The sequence below is a fragment of the Cyprinus carpio genome, chromosome B22 (genome assembly GCF_018340385.1).
Source record: "Cyprinus carpio isolate SPL01 chromosome B22, ASM1834038v1, whole genome shotgun sequence".
In the NCBI taxonomy this organism is placed as follows: domain Eukaryota; kingdom Metazoa; phylum Chordata; class Actinopteri; order Cypriniformes; family Cyprinidae; genus Cyprinus; species Cyprinus carpio.
In genome coordinates this window covers 27,340,898-27,365,943 of record NC_056618.1, presented here as the reverse complement: position 1 = coordinate 27,365,943, position 25,046 = coordinate 27,340,898, and the positions used below count along the sequence as shown (strand labels likewise).

The 25,046-nt window shown below is 37.0% G+C and overlaps 2 protein-coding genes and 2 long non-coding RNA genes across 4 annotated transcripts; all 4 read right to left on the bottom strand.

The window, feature by feature from the left end:
* Positions 1-365: 365 nt before the first annotated feature.
* On the bottom strand, positions 366-10,447 carry LOC109046658 (beta-1,3-galactosyltransferase 1-like). The gene is made up of 2 exons (XM_019064428.2): positions 10,280-10,447; positions 366-1,466 (listed from the first exon to the last, which is right to left on the bottom strand). The coding sequence occupies exons 1-2, from the start codon at positions 10,303-10,305 to the stop codon at positions 383-385; spliced, it is 1,110 nt and encodes a 369-aa protein (XP_018919973.2). The 5' UTR covers positions 10,306-10,447; the 3' UTR covers positions 366-382.
* On the bottom strand, positions 6,090-8,514 carry LOC109046659. Its single transcript, XR_002010583.2, has 4 exons — positions 7,707-8,514; positions 7,235-7,292; positions 6,943-7,086; positions 6,090-6,826 (listed from the first exon to the last, which is right to left on the bottom strand). It is a non-coding gene; the product is annotated as an uncharacterized LOC109046659 (long non-coding RNA).
* A 3,491-nt stretch (positions 10,448-13,938) lies between the features above and the next one.
* Positions 13,939-15,876, bottom strand: LOC109046662 (beta-1,3-galactosyltransferase 2-like). The gene has a single exon (XM_019064434.2). The coding sequence runs from the start codon at positions 15,680-15,682 to the stop codon at positions 14,825-14,827; it is 858 nt and encodes a 285-aa protein (XP_018919979.2). The 5' UTR covers positions 15,683-15,876; the 3' UTR covers positions 13,939-14,824.
* A 1,208-nt stretch (positions 15,877-17,084) lies between these two features.
* LOC122141784 lies at positions 17,085-19,624 on the bottom strand. The gene is made up of 3 exons (XR_006158100.1): positions 19,491-19,624; positions 17,827-17,951; positions 17,085-17,280 (listed from the first exon to the last, which is right to left on the bottom strand). It is a non-coding gene; the product is annotated as an uncharacterized LOC122141784 (long non-coding RNA).
* Positions 19,625-25,046: the final 5,422 nt, after the last annotated feature.

The window sequence follows — 25,046 nt, the reverse complement described above, 5'->3', positions numbered from 1 at the left end:
AACTTAAAAGTTGTAATACAGCCTATGAAAGGTTATTGTAATATTACACAATCATTTTTGTTCTTTTATTTTTCTGAGTAAACAAACGTTGCTGATTTCTTTGATATTTGCGCCTCAGGCAGAGTGCTGTGTTTTTAAAACACTGTTTCCTGGTAAAAAAAAATTAAACTTTAAAAATGTGTCTCAAGAAGTTCTTCCACAGGAGTGTGTTTTGCGTGAGTGGCTCCTCAGACGATCCCCTGGCCCCGTCTAAATAGAGTCAGCATGTCCCAGTCTCAGCTTTCAGATATTTAAAAAATGTTAATTTAATGAGGCCTTAAATAGACTTCTCTTTTAAAACAGAAATTTCTTTCTTTTTTTTTTGGTTTGTGCTCCAGTACTTTTATGTGGGCCTCTTTACATCCTTCCAAATGTCTCTTAGCTGCTGTGGGGATCCCAGGATTGTTGTAATAACTCTTAGAAAATCTTCTCGATTATATTGTCCCAGATAGGCTCTAAACTGTGAAGGGTCTGGGGGAGATGAGGGTGCCACACCCAACAGTTTCAGACAAGCGCCCACATATGCATCTTCTATGTTAAAGGGCTTTACTTCCTTGGAAGCCTCAACTATTTTTTCTGGCAGGTCATTGGAGAAAACATATCCCATTCCCAGCAGGTACGTGGGGTATTTTGGTTCAGGGTACAATTCCTCTGCCACGTACCATTTAGAGTTTTTGTCTCTGATAACAGGCCGGTCCCACATCAAATACCCTGTGATGTAGTTCTGTCTGGGTGTGTTGGGTGACAACAGGAGGGTCATCATGTTCTCCAGGTTTATGTACATATCAGAATCAACCTTCATAGCATAAGCTGCTTGAGGGCAACGAGTGGCCAGCCAGTCCATGATCACCATGGTCTTTATGGTCAGATTGAAGTAGGAGTCCACAAAGTTGCTCTGCACTAAATCTCTGTGTTGTCGACTCTCTTCCTCCAGCTGCTGTTGAGCTTCAGCTCCTCCAGTCAAACCCACCAAGAACAGAGTCAGCACTGCTTTTCCCTGCACTGAGCTCTCATTCCCCCATGTGTGCTTCCGGATGGCGTTACGAGCGTCCAGCTGATGGGGGGCCACAGGGACCATAAAGACCAGGAATGGATCCTGCTTACATTTATCAGGTTCATCCAGGATGAAATGATAGTTGCTTGGATGAGCCACATGATGATAGATAGCCGTACCTCTTGGTTGGATTTGTTGATTGGGCAAAGGTGCTAATACATCCTTTTGAGTACGATTAGCCGAAGTGCTTTTAATTACCTTATAATGAGTCTGATTCATGATTTTATTCAACCAGGCTTGAGAGAACCTCTGAGTTGTCTCAAAAGAGAAATCAAAGACATAAGCAACAGCAGACAATAAAAATGCTACTGTGAGCAGCAGAATAAATGTCTTTTTGATGTGACACATAAATAGACCACTATCTTGAGCCAAACTGCAGAGAAAAAAAGAGAAACGGGTCAAAAATGCATTTCATGGTGAAAAAAAAAAAAAACAGTTGAAATGTGAAACCTTTTTAGGGTGAACTTTAGCTAGGCCTACAGTACATGTGCTTAAGTTTTCATAGACATGAATTGAAGATGGCGTATAGCTCAGTTCAGTAAGTCAGATGTATGCGCTTTGACTGATTCAGAGAGTTAAATTATTGAAGTATTCGTTCGAGTATTCGGTGAGAAAACGCAAAAGTATCACATGAGCCTTTTTAAAAGTTTCATAAAAGAAACCGGATGATAAGAGTCATTTGTTTGTAGATTTTAGTCTACAAATTCCCATATGGCCTGTTTTGCCACCATTCTGAAGTAGGCATCTGATAAACATGTTAGGCTATTAGTTGACGCTAGGCTAGTCGTCATATTCGTTAATGGTGGGAGAAAGCATTTGGCTTTGTAGGTTACATGTCAAAATTTCTATTATTATAAATTTATAAATCTAAAAATTATATATCATTTATAAATTACATTACATACATAAATTATGGTTGAGAAACAAGTTCTTTATCAAATGCAGTACATATTTTGACAGTTAGGCATTTTGAATGCTGTAAGTGCTATTTCTCTTTAAGTGAAACAATGTGGAACAATAGGGCCTTTCGCACCGCAGGAACCTTTTCATAGTACCAGAACTAATTGTGGAACTACCCACTTTTGGGCGTTTTTTTTAGTACCGGACTGCCTTTTTCGAGAATCAAATTATCTCCTACTCCGGAGCAGGGTTTAACCAGCACAACTGGTGCTACCCGTGACATAAGTAGACATTGATTGGCCAGACGCGTACGCAAACGCCCTCACCCGCCATGATTTAAAACGCTGTGTTAAACATACTGTAAACATTGTGTCAACTTATTTAGCAAGTATGACAAACAGCAATAAATATAGAGACGCTGAAGTGCAGGCACTTGTAGCAAATGTAGCACTGCCAGTTGTCGTTGGAGATCGTTAGTCCTCCTTTCCGTTCTTTCAATCGCTTTACGTATACGTCGAAATTCCATGTCCATTATTGTGAAACCCACGAGACACAACAAAAACACAGCTCCGATCACAGCGTCCTCCATCCTCCTGTTGTTAATGTTGTTCTTTGTTCTCGTTGTTGAACGACGTGCACAAATGACATCGCTGTCAACAGGTGTTGTACCGAAAACGGACTCCCCGGACAAATCGCACTCGCCTTCGCGTGCACGCACATCACACAGTTGAACGCAGCGCTTGCAGTTAAACCTTCAGCGGTTTATTATAAGCCTTTTATTGAGCATTTTTTTCCACAGTTGGCACGAAGAACCAACATAGAAGCGTTGTCTGATTAACAAGCAGCTAACGGATGCAAAAACGCCAACTGGAGAAGGTCGTCAACGGAATTAAACCGCAATTTTCAAAGTAAAAGTGAAAATTTTATTCTGAAATTATTAACTGCACCAACTTTATCATCTCGCAATGCTTTCCCCATAAAACCTGCTTTTCATTGTCATTTAAATTTATATTTAATCACATTTAGTTTGTTAAACTAGGATGAATTTAGATGAATTTAGATCCCTTTGTCCTGGAAGAACGTTTTTTTATTTGAACGTTGTTTGATTTCACTGTGTGTTTTTGGTTGTGTTTATTGTTGAAATTTTTTTTAAAAATTGTTTGTGAATTTGAAAATTATTTGCCAAAGTATGACTTTATTTTACTATTAAAATAATTTGATGACCCTATACTGTTGATTTAAAAAGTACAATCCCGTTGCTTTCATTCCTGAAGACTGAAAATAATAATAATAATTATTATTATTATAAATTATCTCTTGTGTTTGGGTCAAAAGGGTTTTCTTTTTCCTGAAAATACTAGTTAATGTTATTACACTGGACTGAAACTTACTGACTTGGCTCACACATGGCATAACTACTTCTCAGTTATTTTGGAAAATTTTCATATTTTCTTTATGATTAATGGGGCATATGAGCAACATGACCAAAAAAATAAATAAATACAAAACCAGTCCTAAATTTAAAGCAAACAAGTTGACAAAAAGATAGAATCCAATATTTGATGATAATGTAGCATATTGGGAGATTTTTAAGCAATATCCGTAGGCCGGCCATTTTTTGACGGGGAACACCACAAGTGTGACTTTGTGCCATTTTGTAAGGAAAAAAAAAAGTTCAACATTTCAAAACAAATGTCCTGGTAAAACATTAAAGTACACTATTATGATAAACGGTAAAACTTTTTTAGTGATAAAAATTTCACTAAAAAAGTTGGATAACGCCAGATCGATGAGGCCAACCACCAATAAGACCCAAAAATAAATACAAAACCAGTATTAATTTAATGAAAACAAGTGAACAAAAAGATTGAATCCAATATTTGATGATAATATAGAATATCAAGCGATTTTTTTGTAGACTGATAATTTTTCAAGGCTACATGGCATTAGAACATAAATTTCAGAGTACACCCCCACTAATACAGGTTAACAAGGTCACAGAGAAAGCAAATTTATACTGCTATCACATCTTGCCCTACAGACTGTGTATGCAAAAACATTTGACTGTAGCTTCAGCAGGACAGGTTTGGCAGGGTGAGTGTGATTTTGAAGAATGACTGTATAATGGCTACTGATATGTAGCCAACCCGTTCTAAAAAAAAAAGTTGCATGCAAAGTGTAAAACCATGTTCTACTGTCAGACAGAATGTTATAACAAGTTCTGTGTTTTGTTTCCAGAGCCCTCTTCAAGCTTATAAAAGATCAGGCAAAGGATTCCAGAATAATATGGCGTAACCAAAAATTCAAAAACACTAATTATTTATGAAAATATTACTAATGTTAACTTACAACATAGCCTATGCAGCCTATGTTAGTGTCATCATAAAACATTTTTTTCTAGATGACCAAAGTGTGGAAGAAACATTAACTGGAAGTAGTGACAGAATCAGCAGTAAGGTTTAGTGAAGTCTTATGCAAAGCTGTGGGTAACATTAAAACTTTTTTTTTTTAATGTAAAAACTGTCAATCATCTATCAAAAAAGAGTGGAGACAAACAAGTGAGTAGTCAGCAGTGGAAAGGTGGTAAACCTAAGGTAAATTATTTCCCTACACTTTCATGAAGTGAAGTGAAGTGAAGTGAAGTGAAAGTGATGTGACATACAGCAAAGTATGGTGACCCAAACTCAGAATTCGTGCTCTGCATTTAACCCATCCAAAGTGCACACACACAGCAGTGAACACACACACACACCGTGATCACACACCCGGAGCAGTGGGTAGCCATTTATGCTGCAGTGCCCAGGGAGCAGTTGGGGGTTCGGTGCCTTGCTCACGGGCACCTCAGTCGTGGTATTGCCGGCCCGAGACTCGAACCCACAACCGTAGGGTTAGGAGTCAAACTCTCTAACCACTAGGTAAAGACACTCAATGGTAAAGACAACCAGAAACCCTTCAAAGTCCAAGAAACTCAAATCTCCTCTGCCTCTCCAATTAGCTGCACCGTACGGTCTCTACCTGGTGGCAATGCTCCCTCTCCACTCAGCTGCTTATTTAGCTCTATCTTCAGCCCATGGCTACCTGCTCTCCGCTAAGTTTTACAGAACTGTCTCCAAATAATGGCCACCCAGCCTCTCTATTCGGCTCTGCAGATGAGACTCCAACCTCTGTACAGGCACCTGTTGTAGAAACACGTTTGCATTTATTCAACAAATGGCATTAGCAGTTAAAATAATGAACAAATATCTTCCACAGAGAACATACATTTGCTTCAGACAGCACGCCAACACCTAATTAAGTTCTTTTTTGAGCCTTTTCCAGCTTGAAGTGACAAATACACCTTGCCAATTGTAACCATAAAGATGTTTTAAACCTTTGAAGAAAAAGAAAAGATTAATTAACTAGTTTTCTGAGAAAAGATTAATTAGATAGTTTTCTTTAGTGTGCGAAAAGGGAGATGTGATCTCAAAATACCTGTGAATCAGTACCTGTAAATCTGGTTTCTCTGTGACCTTGTAAACCTGTATTAGTGGGGGGGAGTATAATTTCCACAGGTTTTTTTGTTTTTGTCTTTTTGCTCACTTGTTTTCATTAAATTAATACTGGTTTTGTATTTATTTTTGGGTCGTATTGGTGGTTGGCCTCATTAATCTGGCCTTATGCAGCTTTTTTAGTGAAATAAAGTTTTTTTTTAAATCAGCAGTATACACTGTAAAAACTAAAGGTTCATGGAGGCACCTTTTGGGGTTCTTCACTCTGCCACACCGGCGGAACCCTCTGTAGAGCCTCTAGTCACCGTTCTAAAAGAGGTGGTTCTCTGAGGAACTTTCAACGGTTCCTGGAGGAACCCTTTTATTAAGAATGGTCAGGAACCACCTTGGGTGCTTTTTCCTGCTATTGACATTTTTAATAATTAAAAAAAAAAACTGAAAAACTAAAACAAATGCATGTAAAACATTGTTTATTGATAAACAACAACAATATCCATAGTTTCAAATAAATAATCACCTTAAATAGTCAATACTGCACATCACAACGCCATTCATGGAAAAATCAGTGTTAATACTGTTATAAACAAAAAATAAAACATTTACACCTTAACAAACTGTAAACAAATAAATGTGACTCAAATATCTTAGAACTTTAAAAAACATTTCATGTACCTAAAAAAAATACAATTTAAATTAATAAATTCAATTAAAAATTTAATTAAAATTTGATGTACAGTGCAATCAATAGTAATATTTTCTTTCCTATTCTAAATGGAGGTCACTGATTGGGAGAATTCACACACAACATTTTAAGAAATTGGTAAGCCTCGAGATAGCTGTATGTAGGTTAATTAACCTTTTTCACATTTCCGGGTTACTCAGCAGCGGAAGTTGTCATAGTTGGGTAAACTTCGAGAGCAATGAATGGGAGAGTACCACAAATATATATTTTTTGCATTCTCATTTGCTCAAATAGCAAAAGAAAAACTCTACGATAGCATTTTCACAACTTTCAATCAAAGGAAAAAAAATAAAGATTTACCTAAAATTAAATAAAAAAATATTTACATTTATTCATTTAGCACAGGCCTTTTTCAAAGTATCTTAAAAACGAGTAACACAACCACAGGCATTTTTTTGTCATATTAGTGCATTGATCAATGGTTGTGGACTAATTAAATGCACAATGTCTATTACAATAACACACACAGCATATGTAATGTGTGTGTGTGTGTGTACACTATGTATGTATACACACATGCACAAACTCAGACTTACCTCATTTATTATATACAGTCCAGCACAGCAGGATCATCAAGTAACAGGTAGGGCAAGGCTAGGATTTCTCAGAAGATAATAAAAGAAATAAGAAATCAAAAGAACCGTTAATAAACTATGAATAGTTGAATGTTTTAGAAGGGTTTCTGGCGTGTCTCTGCAATTGTTCACTTATTTACACACCTTGAAAAGATGGGTAGGTCTTTGTTTTTTTTGTTTTTGGTACAGACAGCAACAGACATCAGCAACTCACTGCCTCACATCTGAGGTGTCCACTACAGAGCCATATTCATGAAACACACGCAGAACACATTTCTTCATTAACTGCTGAATAAAAAAGAACACATGGATCATTTTTTAACTGTTTCATTCAGTTCAGTGTAGCAGTGTATACAGTCATATATAATTTTGGATTAGGCCAAGCTGAAACACTATTTCAGTTATTTCAATGTCAAATAAACAAATAAATACTTACATAGTGGTGCTCTGTGAACCCTTTGAGATTTTAAGAGAACTCGTGTATACTGGATGTTCTAAGGAGAGAAATGATAAAAAACAGTTTTATTTAAATTATGTGTAAATGACTAGAAAAACAGGCTAATAACTTACTAGATAGCCTAACGTTACATGTAACGTGGATGTGTAACTAGCTATTTAACAAACGTAAACGACAACAAATAATTTAGAAAAGTAAAAGAAGAGAGTTACAATGACTAAAAGTGAACATAATGAGTAAAGCGGACTCAAAATTATTATTTGCGACCTTGTGATTGTAACGTTAGTCTCCATTTTGTCCCACAAAGTTCATTAGATCCGTTTGCATCGCGGCTATTAAATTAATGGTTAAAACAAACATTTTAAAATAAAAACATACAGTTAAGCGTTTCAGTTTAGGAAATAGTGTACAAATAGTAAATATGTGTATTTGTTTTGGAGCCTTTACTCACCTCGCGCAGCGGTTGTTTCTTTGAGGAAAGCAGCCGTTACTTCTTTGTATTTGAAATCGCTCTCCCAGGCACGCGCGCGAGAAAACAGCAGGAGCGCGAGGACGCCAGCCCTCATGCATTTTCTTCTTCTTGACGACAGCTGAACAATTATTTCTGAATAATTTAAACTTATTTCATTAGGGAAATATTTTTTTTTTTAAATATTACTCTTGTACGGATTGTTATAATTAGCGTATTTTTAATGAAATCAATGTGTTGAGTCATATTTAGTTCAATAATATTTTTAATGTTTGCTTTAAAGTTTCAGGGTAAACTATCCACCTTCAAATGATTTAACATTTAGTCTATTTCATATATATATATATATATAGTTATTGCAGTATTTAGGTAATACAACGAACTAATGTAAAATCCAACAAATGGAAACAGATAAAAGTGCAAACTGAAGGAAATAAATAAATAAAATAATTTGTAATAACATGGTGTAGCCACTGGATGCCTGCAGTATATGTATATATTCCCTATTGCTGAGAACAGTGTTTTCAGAAATACTTGTAAAATTTTAGTTTAGTAGGATATACTGTGGCTGATTTGTAGATTTTGTATTTCCTTTTGTTATTTTATTTTTATTTATTTATTTATGTTATGATGGCCAATTCTGACTGTGAGCAGAACAAGTGTGACAATTTTTACAACCATTTAGTTTTTTTCTAATCATACAAGTTATTTGTTTTCACATGGCAAGTGCCACAAAAGTCATTACATTCCATCACATTCCAATAAAGTAAATATTAATAATATTAATAATAATAATAAGTCATATTTATTTTTTTTTGTCACATGAATCTCTGGGTTCTTCCAGATGCTGGCTTTTACAAGTGAGATCATCCAGAACCACTTCAATGTTAACAGATCTTATAATAACCCTTTTTTAAAAATGTGAGTTCCTCCAGGAACCTCCGGACCACTTTGAGGTTTCAGTGCAATGAAAGGGTGACTCCAAAACCTCAGAACTGAAAACAAAGTGCTTCAAGGATCCCATGAGTTCCTGCACGAACTGCAAAGGCTATAATGGTTCCTCAAGGAACCCTATTTGGAGAAATAAAGGTTTTGTTTGGGTCATACTTTGGCAATGCGTGGTAATTTTGTCAAATAAGTTTTAATAATCATTTCAACCATAAACAGTTTGTACAGTACACAGTGAAATCAAACAACGTTCTTCAAGGACAAAGGGGCAACAAAACAAACATAATTAAACATAAAGTAAAAGGAGATTAGACAAAATTTACTAGAACATAAAAGTACTATACGATAGAACAACATTAATGCAGAAGCACAACAAAAAACACAGTAAAATGAGACACAGACCAGTACACAAATGCAAAGGCACTGTCAAAAATTAAATACTGATCGTACAATAAATATTGCTTGATAATAATAATAATAATAATAATAATAATAATAATAATAATAATGCCCTAGATATTATTATTAGGCCTACTTAATCCTAGTTTAACAAACTAAATGTGATTAAATATAAATTTAAATGACAATGAAAAGCAGGTTTTATGGGGAAAGCATTGCGAGATAAAGTTGGTGCAGTTAATAATTTCAGAATAAAATTTGCTCTTTTACTTTTGAAATTGCGGTTTAATTCCGTTGACGACCTTCTCCAGTTGGCGTTTTTGCATCCGTTAGCTGCTTGTTAATCAGACAACGCTTCTATGTTGGTTCTTCGTGCCAACTGTGGAAAAAATGATCAATAAAAGGCTTATAATAAACCGCTGAAGGTTTAACTGCAAGCGCTGCGTTCAACAGTGTGACGCGCGTGCACGCGAAGGCGATTGCGATTTGTCCGGGGAGTCCGTTTTCGGTACAACACCTGTTTACGTCACATCCTAGCACACACTCTCGGTGCGAATGCAACCCTTTAAATGGTACTGGGGAAACCGTGCGCGCAAAATCGTCCCAGTACTGTACATTTAGTTCTGGAAAGGCCCTAATGTTTAACAAGGGAACTTGAATCAAGATGTTATCTAGACTATGTTTGCACTTTGCAGGTGTCTTGCATTCGTGTTTAATTTCCTGGATAATAAAAGAAAACTCCATACTTAAGCGAGTGCGCAGTTATAATTTATTTTTAATTTCCTGGAAAACCAGCCAACTTGAAATATATTTAAGATACAATTAAAACGCATTTCTTAACTATAACGTGCAACTTACAACATACACTCTTACAATTTGACTGCCAGTTTTGTTATGAAGTCTCAAGTCCCGACGTGTTACTTTGTTCCCTGCTTTAATAATAAATTTCTTCTTCCTCTGTATCATCTTACATTCGTCTTTCAGTTTCCCTTTTCTATTACAAACTGAAGGACACTGAACAAAACATCTGAGTATTACAGCTGATCACCTTCTAATTAATGCAGATATGCTCATTATTAGCACAGCTAATTGTTCTAATTTGATTTGTCAGGTTAATTTCAAAGCACATCAAGTTACTAAGACTGAAATAAGATTTTGTACGTAAATAACATGAGGCAAAAAAAATAATAAAGGAAGAAATTGCTTACCTTTGCCAAATGTGTTTAGTAGCCATTCTGGGAGTTCAGATATGATCTTACTGCTTCACGTATTCCCTGCTGAAAAACCTGTCTCTCATACCTAGCAACAGGTTAACTGGGGGTGGAGCTGGAAAGAAAAAGTTTTTGCACCGTGATGTACAGGTGAACAAACCCACAACCAAAACGTATCCTTCTTTAATGATACTCATTTTGTATGTATCATAGATAGATAGATATATAGCCTAAAACTACACACATCAGAAACCTATGGGACATCCTCTCTAAGGTATTGTCCTCATTATGAGGGTTTGTTTTGTTGCTGTGAGTAACATAATAGCTACACATTTTCCAGGAGCCCTTTTATTGTCAGAATGAATTTGACTCTTACAGGAAATGAGGTAAAAAAAAAAAAAAAAAAAAAAAAAACCTTAAACTTTGAAGGTCAATATAATGAATGGAATAATGTTTCCTTGAACAATGTACTTAAACAATGACGCTCGCTCATCTCCTGGGAACCTGCCATATTTATTTTCGGTTTATTTACACTGATGCCTGGAGATTTATTCATTACCAGTTTCTGTCTATACTAAAGCTTTTGTTCACGTAGGGTTAGCACAAGAGGATGTGCAAATGCAGAAACAATGTTGTGAAACCAGCATTTCTGGTTGTTTTGGGCTCTGTGTGTGCAAACTCTGTTTTGGCTCCTCTGTGTGGGGGCAGCTGTAGACTAATGGTTATAGAGTTGGACTTGTAACCCGGAGGTCGCAGGTTCGAGTCTCGGTGCTGGCAGGAGTTGTAGGTGGGAGGGAGTGAATAACCAGCGCTCTCTTCCACCTTCAATACCCATGGCTGAAGTGCCCTTGAGTAAGGCACTGAACCCCCAGTTGCTCCCCGGGCGCTGGATATATAGCTGCCCACTGCTCCGGGTGTGTGTTCATGGTTTATTCACTTCTCACTGCTGAAAAAAAAAAGTACCACAAACGCTTGATAAATTGTATGTATGTAGGCAATACACAATATTTTTTATATTGTTGTTGTCGTAGCAGTGCAGAATCCACCCATGCAGTTTCAATGTAAAAAAATGATTCATAGTCCCAACCCAAAATAATTAACATTTTTTGTACATATTTAAGTGGACTGAAAACAATTAAGTTGTGACAATATGTTCAGCAACTGTGTTGCTAAGGCTAATTTTAATTTAGCAATTTTTTATTGAACACAAAGTAGTTTCAATTATAAGTAACAGGAGTGTATATATTTTACATGTAAGCACGCACAAGTGTAAGTAACCACAGATATGCTGTGAAATAGTTTTTTGTTTGTTTGTTTCGCCACATGGTTGCTTTTGCTTACACTCTTTGGTGGTGTATTAAAAATTCATTTGAGTCATTATTTTTCCATTCCATAATTCCATTATATTGGATTCACGCAACCTGATATTCATCAAAACAAATTCTTTGTTCCACAGAAGGTCATACAGGTTGGAAACAACATGAGGATGAGTAAATAAGAACTGAATTTTCAGGGGAACTATTGTTTTAAAGGGGTCATATGATGCGATTTCAATTTTTCCTTTCTCTCTGGAGTGTTACAAGCTCTTGGTGCATAAAGAAGATCTGTAAAGTTGCAAAGACTAAAGTCTCAAATACAAAGAGATATTCTTTATAAAAGTTAAGCGTCAACCACACCCCCCTAAAATGGCTCATTATAACACGCCCCCACATCTCTATGTCACTATGTGGGAAGATTTGCATAACGCCATCCAAATGTTCACACAAAAAAAGAAGGCGTAACTTTTATTCTCGCTGTAGTACTGTTGTTGCCGTGCCGCCATGTTGTGGAGATGCTGTGTGTTTCATTGTGTAAGCGAAACTAGTTTGTTTGGTCTTCCAAAAGAGGACGTTATTCGCTTTGTCATGCCTAGAGCTGATCCGTGCTGGTCGCTGAGGAAATACATGAACTTCGTGCTGTGGATCGCCGGATCGGCTTTCACGGTGAATGAAGCGGAGTCCAGACCGACACTTTTGTACATTTTAGGTACAAATTTGTACACTTTAGGTACTAATATGTATCTTTAAAGTACCAATATGGACTCTTTAGGTACAAAGGTGTGCCTTTTTAAAAAGTACCGCCCCAGGCAGTGACAGCTTTTGTACCTTTTTTTTCTGAGAGTGTATGTTGAGGGGTGTAACATTTCCGTCACATGCTTGAGGTATTGGGCCAATCACAACGCACTGAATAGCTGGCCAATCACAGCACACCTCGCTTTTCAGACCAATAAGCTTTGTAAAAATTGATGCATTTCAGAAAGGAGGGGCATAGAGGAGAAACAATAATGTACAGTATGTGGAAAATAATGTGTTTTTAACCTTAAACCGCATAAATACATTTCATTACACCAAACACACAAAATGTTCTTTTAAGCAACATCATATGACACCTTTAAAACATGCTTTATATTTTCATTATAAGATGGTTGTTTTAGGAGTCAGTTGTTTGTTTACAGTTATATGTAAACATACTCAATACTATCTGTAATTTGATACCATAATGCAGCAGATAATGCTAACATTAAAAAAAAAGGACCAACAGGCCTGATAACTGCTAGTCATATTATTGTACTGATTTTACTGACCAACTCCAAACAAACAATGGAAGATTTTTCATATAATGGATATAAAATGCAAGCGAGATAAAATGAACAGGAATAACCAGATGGGACTGTTTCATTTCTGGAAAACAAATATACTAATTGGTTTTAAGTCTCACAAAGAGTCAGCACAATAGTGACACACAAAGAGCATGTAAAGAACTCTAATTATGCACTACCAAATATGGTGCTCAAAGTCTATGTTGCTTTAAGATGCACATGACCATTTACATTCATAAAAAAGGAATGAGCCATTCTTTCAGTCTTAAAAAAAATGAACCAGTTTTTAAACCATTCTTAATCTTGACAAATTATGTTCCTATATATTTAAAATATATATTTTTCAGTAACATTTTATTTTAATGTGTCATTGTTAAACATATTACATGTACTTACTATTATAATAAATTATGCATTTTTTTTTTTTGTTGTTTTTTTGTTTGAGATATTTCATGTAATTAGTATTATGTTGTTTTTTGTGTTATTATTCCGGTATACAGACATATAGCATGGCTACAAATGTTATATTGCATTTATGCAACAGTTAGATTGCACAAGTGTGTAAATGCATGACAAAAAACAACAACGGTGTTTTTAAAAACCTTTTTTGTGCAGAACTACTTCCTTCCTCATAATCCACAGGAAACAGTGAACAAGGAGAACATTCAACAAGTATAACCGACAAATGCAAACTGAAAGGACTGGGGCTTATGAACACAGGATAATTGGGAAGACACAGGTGCAAGGAATGACTAATTAAAGGGAACACAGCACACCTGGGAAAATACAACACGAGTCCAGGGGCATGACAGTAATATGATGTCATGTTGTTTCACATGGTCACGTGTGTATGACCGCTGTCAGGTTGTCTTAAAAGAGGTGTGGTTTGTAATTCAAAGTCATGATTGGCAGGAAGTATGGTGTGCTTCTTTTGTTGCTGAGAAATGTGATTTATTTTAATTGGGTATTAGAATATGTGGTAAGTTTTGTGAAGTAATATTACATATTTTTGTTGTGTGTTTTTGGGGACGCTCTGTTGCACCTGTTACACACATACTGTCACTGTAAACTGACCTATCAATCATCTTGTCACCCTCCACATTTCATTTAATTTAACTTTCTACCATATTGGAGAGAAAAGAAGCACGCTGATCTGCCAGCCGCAGGTCTTTCATGCGGATAACTCTCCTCATATTCGCTGCATAATGATTCATTTCAATGTTAATGACCAGTGTTTGTATTTTTTTTTCATGTTTGTAGTTCTGAACCAAATCCTTTGCCAAAGCGTAGTGGATGGGTAATATTAGCCATTAGAGTGTGTGGATCCATACTTCACAAATCTACCTGAAATAAGGCACATTCACAACGGAGGAACCTTTTCATAGCTTCCTAGAACTATTGGCGGAAGTTCATGCTCTTTGGCGTGTTTGCATTGTATTTGTATGTAGTTCTCGGAACTCCATTTGGGGGAACTACATGCAAATTAGCTCCTACAACAGAGTAGGTTCTAAAAGAAGTGCATGCGAAACAACTCTTAAAACTACATTCTATAATATAATAACAGTATTATTTATAAAAATATAGCTGTTTGGGCTTCTGCTGTGACACTCGCTGTGGGAAATACTGCAAACAATGATTAAAGCTCTGATATCACTTGAATACCACACTCCTCTCAGCCAATCAGATTCAAGGACCAGAAAATTATCTTTTTGAACTATGACGGTCCATTTCATTAGTAGAACCATGCTTTGTGTTTTTGAACAGACTTGGCCCATAAAAGTAATCCATTTAAGTATCAGGATTCACTGGTCCTGCGGCGTTGTTTTGATGCAGCGAAACATTACTTGTTTTTAAACTGAAATTTTGTATTTTTTTTATTTTTGTTTGTTTCTGGTCATGTTCTTTTATGTGGGCCTCTTTACATCCTTCCAGATATTCAGTATCTGCTGTGGAGATCCCACTATCACTGAAATAATCCTGAGAAAATCCTCTCGCTTATATTGTATCATATGGAGTCTAAACTGTGAAGGGTCTGGGGGAGATGAGGGTGCAAAGCCTAATCGTTTCAGACAAGCACCCACATATGCGTCTTCTATTTTAAAGGGTTTTACTTCCTTGGAAATTTCCACTATTTTTTCTGGCAGGTCATTGGAGAAAACATATCCTGCTCCCTGCACATATGTGGGGTATTTCGTTTCAGGGTACAGCTCCTGTGAGACAAACCACTTAGATTTTTTGTTTCTAACGACATTTTGGTTCCACATCAAATGGCCTGTGATGTAGTTCTGTCTGGGTGTGTTGGGTGACAGTAAGAGGCTCATCAGGTTCTCCAGGTTTATGTACGTGTCAGAATCAACCTTCATAACATAAGTTGCTTGAGGGCAACGAGTGGCCAGCCAGTCCATGATCACCATGGTCTTTATGGTCAGATTGAAGTAGGAGTCCACAAAGTTGCTCTGCACTAAATCTCTGTGTTGTCGACTCTCTTCCTCCAGCTGCTGTTGAGCTTCAGCTCCTCCAGTCAAACCCACCAAGAACAGAGTCAGCACTGCTTTTCCCTGCACTGAGCTCTCATTCCCCCATGTGCTCCGGATGGCATTACGAGCCTCCAGCTGATGGGGGGCCACAGGGACCATAAAGACCAGAAACGGATTCCACTGACTACATTTATCGGGTTCGTTCAGGATGAAATGATAATTGAGTGGATGAGCTACATGATAATGTGGTGAAATGTGTTTGGTCACAGATGGTGATGCAGTCATATAATAGGAACTTTTTTGAGTTACAACATTATTAAAGGTTTCAGAGGGCTTAGCAGGCTTGACACAGAGTTCAAAATTGTAAAGGATGACATACAAGGAGAAAGTCAATGTAAGCAAGATGAGACCATTTATGTATCTGTAAAAAAAGATAAAGAAAAATATAAGATGTTCTACATAAGAGACTAAATAAACATCATAATTATAGTTTTATACTTAATGTATTTATTTGTATTTTTTAGCAAATAATTTAATTCATTTATACATCATAACTTCATAATTCTAATCTACTTTTATTTTTATTGTAATCTTGGAATGTTTTACTTTGAGTTGCACTGCAACTAAAATGTACATACTTTTGACATTCATTGTCATAATTATGTTACAGTATATTGCAATTATATTTAGGCTACATTTTGTTCTCTAAGAGCTATGTACTATAAGCAAGAATGCAGTGTATGCATGATATCAGTTCATTCAAACTGTCAAAACTCATTCAAATGTAATAACAGCAGTTTAATATTCCTTCCATTTTTTTTAAATAAACCAAGAGATCTCAAAGTATTTTTCATGTAGTTCTATCTGAAGTCAGATTCTCAAAAATCATTGTAAGGAAAAAGTCCTGGGGATAAATTATAAGAAGTTTATGTTTGTTTTTTTTAATGTGATCCTTTTTTTTTTTTTTGATCCTCGATATATATATATATTCTTTAGGAATAAAGTGACAGGCTATCTTATACCAATAAATGTATAGATCTGTTAACCTCGCAGCAAGCATAACACTCTTAGGAAAATAGAGGAGAACATTCTTTTCTGAAATACAAAACTTTCTTATCTTTATTCTTTACAAAATTTAGTTTATTCTTAAGAATGTTTCATGAATGTGATTGTTCAACATTATAACTTTTTAGTTGCACCAATGCAAAATCCATTTCTAGAGGCGTTCTGAAGCTGTTTCATGTCAGAAAAATATTCTGCCTTAAATTGTAAAGGATATGCACAAAATCCAGAAAGAAGCATTATAAAATGCACTCACCTTTTCACTGTGCTCAGCATGGTTATTTCATACCACATACCTGACAACCTTTCACTTAATACCTGATACTGTTCCTCAGTTTTCTAGTTAAAAAACAATTTGCATTTGTGTTGCAAAAATAACATTGAGGTGTAAATTTGCTCATTGCTATACCAACATATCTTCCTGGTCTTGACCCTGCATGCAAATTCATAAAAGGAAAAGTTCACAATAGCAATACCATTCATGATTATTACTGTACTGTAGATGACACAGTTATTACACTGGCACAGCGTCTCAAAGTGCTCGCAAAATGCGAATTAATTCGATAAGACTTGCCAGTAACTGCCAATTCAACAATATACTTTAAAAATCCACAACATACCTTAATCTTGCTCACTTTCTTTCTTCTTTTCCACTTCTCTGCACTAGACTGATAGTGCCTCCTCTTTGTTTACGAATGTTAACACACGTGATTCAGACAAGAAAACTTTACCATAGTTATTATACTGAACCCAGACAGATGCTCACCGACGGCCGATTGTCGGCTTGGTGCGTCCCGACTCCTGGCCTTTACATATATCACCTGCAGAACATTTCACTCTTATCAACACTTTTATGGGACTGTGGACACACACTGATTTAACCTTTTTAGTAAATCTGAAATCAAACATTTACACTATTTACTTTGTAAGCACACATAGCTAATTTTTAGGTGAACAAATAATGTGAGCAAATTAACCCAGTGAATAAATTGTTTGCTTTGGTAATCTTCCAAATCTTAACATTTCCCTATGCTCTGAAATGGTGTTGCTGACGGCTTGGGCAGGATATCCTTAACCACTCCCCTTTAACTGGTAAGTTTGCTGTGATTGACTAAAATCAATTTTGTTTTAGTTGGAAATACATCACAATACTAGGGGTGCACGATAAATATTGGCCGATATTTAATGCGCATCTCGTTAGTAAAAGAACTGGTTTTGTCGTGCACCTTTTATAGTTAATGAATTAAAGTTGATGAAGTAAAGTCGACAGCTTTCCACGTAGCATCTCGTTAACACGTAAAGGACTCGTTCCCTACCTCTCCAACGATTACTCCAAGATTATTCTCCTGTGTAAATTCGTTACCTACCTCCTGTTATTCACCAGTGTGTTCTCCTAGTCTTCCATCGTCTCTGTGCCTTCATTATTGACCTGCAAGTGTTTACGTGTGTGTGTGCTTCACTCCTCCATCTGCTCGTCCACGATTTCCTGGCTCTGTAAGGCAAAGACTGACATCAGTATCCTCTCAGTATCAGTATTTTGCTTCAGTTACTCTAATTATTGCCTGCTGTGCTTACGGTGTTGTCAATAAACATGCGGTACTGCCATCTCTGTGTTCCGAGTCTACTTCCGTAACAGTACGTGGGGTATTTTGATTAAGGGTACAGCTCCTCTGAGACATACAATTTAGAGTTTTTGTCTCTGACAACAGGCCGGTTCCATATTAAATGACTTGTGATGTAGTTCTGTCTGGGTGTGTTGGGTGCCAAAGGGAGGGTCATACAGTTATGTCAGAATCAAACTTCATACTAAAACTCCTCTATATTAACCTAGTAGCAAGCAATAGGAAAATAATTAAATACAAATTACAGAATACAAAACATTTTTGTCTTTTTTTTTAATCTTAAAAATGTTTCATAAATGTGCAAAAGTTCAACATTTAGTTTAGTTGTACCAATGCTAAATACATAGCGGCATTTTGAATGTTTCAATGTGAGAATAAATATTCTGTATTCAGTTATCAAGAATAAGGTAATTTAACTCTTGTGCATTGTTCAAATTCACTACCCTTTCGTTATGTTTGGGATGAAAATGTCCACTAAATTAAACTGCTGTAAAAATGTATCAGATAATTTTCTTTTTTTTCACATTTTTTTGCATAAATCTTTTAATCAACCTCAGTCCTGATCAAAACTACTAAATGTTTAAAAAAAAAACTAAACAAGATTTTTACTCTTTAATTGCCAAGTTCATAAATGATGTCACTGATTTGGGGGTAAAAACACACAAAATGACTTTTTTAATTTTTTCTCCCTCATTTACTGTTCGTGGCTGTTTTTGCCCCATTTACTTCCATTATAACGACATTTTTTGATTGCAAAGCCATGACAACATAAAATCATGCATTATTGATGCATGAATGCAAACAGAACTACACACATATATACACTATAATATGCTGTTAATATGCTGTTAATATGTCGCTGTTTGCATTCGCGGAACTACTAGAGTAGAGGTATGTACTCAAGTTCTTTGTCAGCGTTCACTATGCTGAGATTCCGTTCCTAGTGTTCTCTCTACAGAGTTCTGTGGCTGTTTTAGGTTATTAGGCTCTTGTGGGCCTACTTGATGGTCGCTCTTCAGGTCGAGCTTTCAATAACTCCCCTCACTTGAGGGTCTTTGTACTGAGTATGCTGATCCATGTTGTTTGTTGCTGCCGTATGCCTCTAGTTTGAGCTCCGTCATGTTATTTCTTTATCGTCTATTTTTTATTCTTGAAATCTATTTTATACTTTTATACACGTTTATTTTGGTTTTTATTGCATGTGATTTTGTATTATTCTACAAAAAAAATAATAGGGGCTTGTTGTTATTAGTTTTATTTTGATTTCCCGAGTCCACTAGTAGCTTATAGCCCATTAGCATAGCCAGCGTGGTTGTCGCTAAACCCGCGTGCATTGCTAATACTCTGTTCTCCCACATTACCATTGCTTTACTCACTGTTACTTGCTTTAATGGCGGATGTATGTCTACCTTTGAGTGCAGGTCATGACACGTTCGAGCTTCATTTGGTGGAGGCCGAGGAGAAGCAGAGGCAGAGGCTGGCCCAGCTGAGAGAGCGGAGAGCTGCGCTGGGAACCTCCCGGACTGACGCTCACAAGTCCGTGATAAGTATACAGCGCACTGCTAACAGTCCCACCACCTCTACCCTGTGTGTTTCTCTGCACAGGCCTGGTGCACCCAGCATGTGATCTGCCCAGATGTCCTTCACTCCGGCGCCGGGACACCACGGACCCTGGGTGCATTCGCAGTGGAGGACACGAGCCAGGTCCCGGGCGACGACCTCTCGCCCTCCAGTCTTCGAGATCTCCACACAGAACCGCTTTGCTCTATTAAAATATAAATTTAATGGATCTAGAAAAAATCTTATCATGAATAAACCAGAAAAACATGAAATACATGAACAAAAACAATTTCTAAAGTTTGGGCTCATAAACATTAGATCACTCAAAGCAGTTATTGTAAATGAAATGATCACAGATAATAGTTTTGATGTACTCTGCTTGACTGAAACCTGGCTAAAACCAAATGATTATATTGGTCTAAATGAGTCTACTCCACCAAACTACTGTTATAAACATGAGCCCCATCAGACTGGTCAAGGTGGAGGTGTTGCAACAATTTACGGTGATATTCTCAATGTTACCCAGAAAACAGGATACAGGGTTAAATCATTCAAAATACTTCTGCTTAATGTTACACTGTCAGATATGCAAAAGAAATCTATCGTATCTCTTGCTCTGGCTACTGTGTATAGACCACCAGGGCCATATACAGAATTCCTAAAAGAATTTGGAGATTTCCTCTCAGACCTGTTGGTTACCGCTGATAAAGTGCTAATTTTAACATTCACGTTGATAATACAAATGAAGCATTAGGACTTGCGTTTACTGACTTAATAAACTGTTTTGAAGTAAAGCAAAATGTCACATATTGCATGGAATCGATCTTACTGATATTGTTATCATACCTCAAAGTGATGATGTTACTGACCATTTCCTTTTATCGTGCATTCTGCATATTGATGATATTAACTATATGGCTTCGTGTTATCGTCCAGGCAGAACTATTGTTCCAGCCACCAAAGACAGATTCACAAATAACCTGCCTGATTTATCTCAACTGCTATGTGTACCCATAAATACACATGAGCTAGACGAAATGACTGGCACTATCTTCTCTAATACATTAGAAGCTGTTGCACCCATCAAATTGAAAAAGGTTAGAGAAAAATGTACTGTGTCATGGTACAACAGTAATACCCACTCTCTCAAGAAAGAAACTCTTAGTCTTGAGCGCAGATGGAGAAAAACTAAGTTTTTAGAATTGCATGGAAAAACAGTATGTCTAGCTATAGACAGGCTCTAAAAACTGCCAGGGCCGAGCATATCCACAAACTCATAGAAAATAACCAAAACAATCCAAGGTTTTTATTTAGCACGGTGGCTAGATTAACAAATAAACAGACACCACCCAATCTAAATATTCCCTCACAGTTAAATAGTAATGACTTTATGAATTTCTTCACTAATAAAATAGATAACATCAGAAATACAATAACAAATGTAGATTCTACAGCGTCTAATACTTCAGTTTTATCAATCGCACCCAAAGATAAACTGCAGTGCTTTACAACTATAGGACAGGAAGAGCTAATAAACGTATCACTGCATCTAAACCAACAACATGTTTATTAGATCCTGTACCCACTAAATTACTGAAAGAGTTGTTACGTGAATTTCATAGATCACAACATACTCATAGATAGATTACAAAACTATACAGGTATCCAAGGGCAGGCTTTAAGATGGTTTAGATCCTACCTGTCTGATCACTACAACTTTGTTTATTTAAATGGGGAATCATCTCATTTATCACCAGTAAAATATGGAGTGCCACAAGGATCTGTCCTAGGTCCTCTGCTATTTTCAATATACATATTGCCCCTTGGTAATATCATTAGAAAATAAGGGATTAGTTTCCACTGTTATGCTGATTATACTCAACTATATATCTCAACGAGACCAGGTGAAACTTCTAAATTATCTAAGCTAACAGAGTGTGTTAAAAATGCAAAAGTTTTTACCAATAAACCAATAATTTTCTCCTATTAAATATTTTTTATGAAACTTTCCCACATTAAAGTGTTTAAAAAAGAATTATATAAAGAGGAGTACATAAAAGTTTAAAAGAAGTATATTAATAGCACACCTGAATAAATTTCTTTTTCGTAAGGTTAGGGTGACACGGAGGAGACGAATTGCTGAATAAAGTCTTTTTTTTTTTCGCAATAAAAAGTATTCTCATTGCTTCATAATATTAAGGCTGAACCCCTGATATCACATGGATTATTTTACCGATCTCCTTGCTACGTTTCGTATTTCGTGTTAGGACCCTTGCTGTCTATGGAGGGTCAGAGAGCTGTCAGAATGCATCAAAAATATCTTAATTTGTGTTCCGAAGATGAACAGAGGTCTTACGGGTTTGGAACGACATGAGGGTGAGTAATTAATGAATGTATTTTTTTTTTTTCGGGTGATGTAAAGCTTTGAGTGATTGTGACAGAGTTAATAATAAGGATGGTGTGTTGGTTGGTAAAGGCATTTGTATTTTGTATTTACATTTTGTTTTCTTTACTTGACAGATCTTTCTTTGTGGAGCTCTTTGCATATGGATCTCTGATGTCTAGGACCTGCTGTTTTGTTTATGATTTTTTTTTTTTCAGTTTAAGTTCAAGTTCAAGTTCAAGTTCAAGTTGAGCTTTATTGTCATTCCGCTACATGTGTGGACATACAGTGGAATGAAATGTCGTGCCTCACAGGACCACGGTGCTACATAAATACAGACATACATCAATGAAGTAAAATGGTAAAACCTATAAACAACTAACCTACTGTCAGATTTTGACTATAAATATTCTATATTTAAATGTTTACCTATACATATGCTAAAAAATGCAGACTATACAAATGCTTCACATAATACTATACCTATACACAACTAACCTACTGTCAGATTTTGACTATAAATATACTATATATAAATGTTTACCTATACATATGCCAAAAAATACAGACTATATGAATGCTTCACATAATACTATACCTATACACAACTAACCTACTGACAGATTTTGACTTTAAATACTATATATAAATGTTTACCTATACATAGACTGAAATGGGGAAAAAAAGTTGCTTGAATTCCAGTGTTAAGTTTCCACAGTTTGTGATGATTTGGGTTGCAATGTAATCTGCTGGTGTTGGTCCATTGTGTTTTTTGAAAACCAAAGTCACTGCACATGTTTACCAAAAATTTTGGAGTACTTCATGCTTCCTTCTGCTGACCAGCTTTTTGAAGATGCTGATTCCATTTTCCAGCAGGATTTGGCACCTGCCCACACTGCCTAAAGCTCCAAAAGTTGGTTAAATGACCATGGTATTGGTGTGCTTGACTGGCCAGCAAACTCACCGGACCTGAACCCCATAGAGAATCTATGGGGTATTGTCAAGGAAAATGAGAAACAAGAGACCAAAAAATGCAGATGAGCTGAAGGCCACTGTCAAAGAAACCTGGGCTTCCATACCACCTCATCAGTGCCACAAACTGATCACCTCCATGCCACGCCGAATTGAGGCAGTAATTAAAGCAAAAGAAGCCCCAAACAAGTTTTGAGTACATGTGCAGTAAATGAACATACTTTCCAGCAAGCCAAGAATTCACTAATTTTTTTTTTTTTTTGGTCTTATGAAGTATTCTAATTTGTTGAGATATTGAATTGGTGGGTTTTTGTTAAATGTGAGCCAAAATCATCACAATTAAAAGAACCAAAGACTTAAACTACTTCAGTCAGTGTGCATTGAATTTATTTAATACACGAGTTTCACAATTTGAGTAGAATTACTGAAATAAACGAACTTTTCCACGACGTTCTAATTTATTGAGATGCACCTGTATGATCACACAGCAGTGTGTGAGAAAAGTGTCTAGTGTGCATAGAGAAAAATTTCACATGAAAAAAAAATTGTTGTTTCAGACAGTTTTTCTGTGGTGTGGTATTATTTGGTGGTGGGGGGGGGGGGGGGCAGTTGAGCAGTCTGGTGGAGCGGGCTCTGAAGTTCCAGTACCGTCTTCCTGATGGTAGGAGCTGGAAGAGACTGTGGGAGGGATGGTGGGGTCCTTCACGATAATGTTGGCTTTGCTGGTGCATCGTGTAAGGAAAATGTCCAGGATGGAGGGGAGAGGTGCACCGAGGATCTTTGCAGCTGTGCGCTGGATGGTCTTGCGGTCTGCTGCACTACAGTTCCCGTGCCAGACAGTGATGCAGCTGGTCAGCATGCTCTCAATGGTTCCCCTGTAGAATGTGGTGAGGATGGGTGGAGGGAGACTTGCTCTTTTCAGCCAGCGGAGAAAGTGTAGGCGCTGTTGTGCCTTCTTGGAGAGTGACATGGTGTTGGTGGTCCAGGTGAGATCCTCTGTGATGTTCACCCCCAGGAATTTAGTGCTGCTGACTCTCTCCACAGTTGAGCTGTCGATGGTCACTGGGGGGTGGTCAACGGAGTTTCTCATGGAGTCCATCACAACCTTCTTTATCTTACTCACATTATGGGACAGGTTGTTAGTGCCACACCATTCAGCCAGTTGTGCCACTTCCTCTCTGTAGTGTGTTTCATCGCTGTTGCTGTCACAGTTGTGTCATCCGCAAACTTGATGTGGTTGGAGCTGAACTTGGCAGAGCAGTCGTGGGTTAGCAGCGTGAAGAGCAGTGGGCTGAGCACACAGCCTTGTGGGGCACCTGTGCTCTGTGTGTTAGTGCTTGAGGTGTTGTGGCCGACACGGACTGACTGAGGTCTTCCAGTTAGAAAGTCCAGGATCCAATTACAGAGGGAATTGTTAAGGCCCAGCAGGTTTAGTTTGTTTATGAGCTGTTGTGGTATTATTGTGTTGAATGCTGAGCTGAAGTCGATGAACAGCATTCTAACATAGGAGTCTTTATTTTCATGGTGGGTAAGAGCCAGGTGGAGGGTGGAGGAGATTGCATCATCTGTAGAGCGGTTTGGACGGTATGCAAACAAAAGCGGATCAAGTGTGTTGGGGAGGCTGGTTTTGATGTTTTGCATGACTAACCTCTCAAAGCACTTCATCATGATTGGAGTCAGCGCTATGGGACGGTAGTCGTTTAGACAGGACACAGGTGATTTTTTTGGTACCGGTATGATGGTTGTGGATTTGAGACATGTGGGAACGACTGCCTGGCTCAGCGATTAGATTTTCAGAATGCATCACGATTCCTCTGGAATCGATTCTGAGCTTAGATTTTAACAGCAGCTGGTGCTCTAAAGTTTTTATCTGCACACTCAAATGCTCATGAAGAAGAGGGCTAAAAAGCACTAGTGCATTCGGCATATCATGTAATTTCACCTCAGTTTAGAATGCTTTTATGACACGAGATTAATGTAAACACAGCCCACTGTGAACACCTTTGTAATTCGCTTCAACCTTTTTGAATTTTATGAATTATTATTTTAG

Coding starts and splice junctions, on each gene's coding strand:
- LOC109046658 (XM_019064428.2), bottom strand. CDS start 10,305: ATGGCTACTAAACACATTTGGCAAAG. Junction 1,467..10,279: donor ACTAAACACATTTGGCAAAG/GTAAGCAATTTC, acceptor TTTTCTCTGCAG/TTTGGCTCAAGATAGTGGTC.
- LOC109046662 (XM_019064434.2), bottom strand. CDS start 15,682: ATGACTGCATCACCATCTGTGACCAAACACATTTCACCACATTATCAT.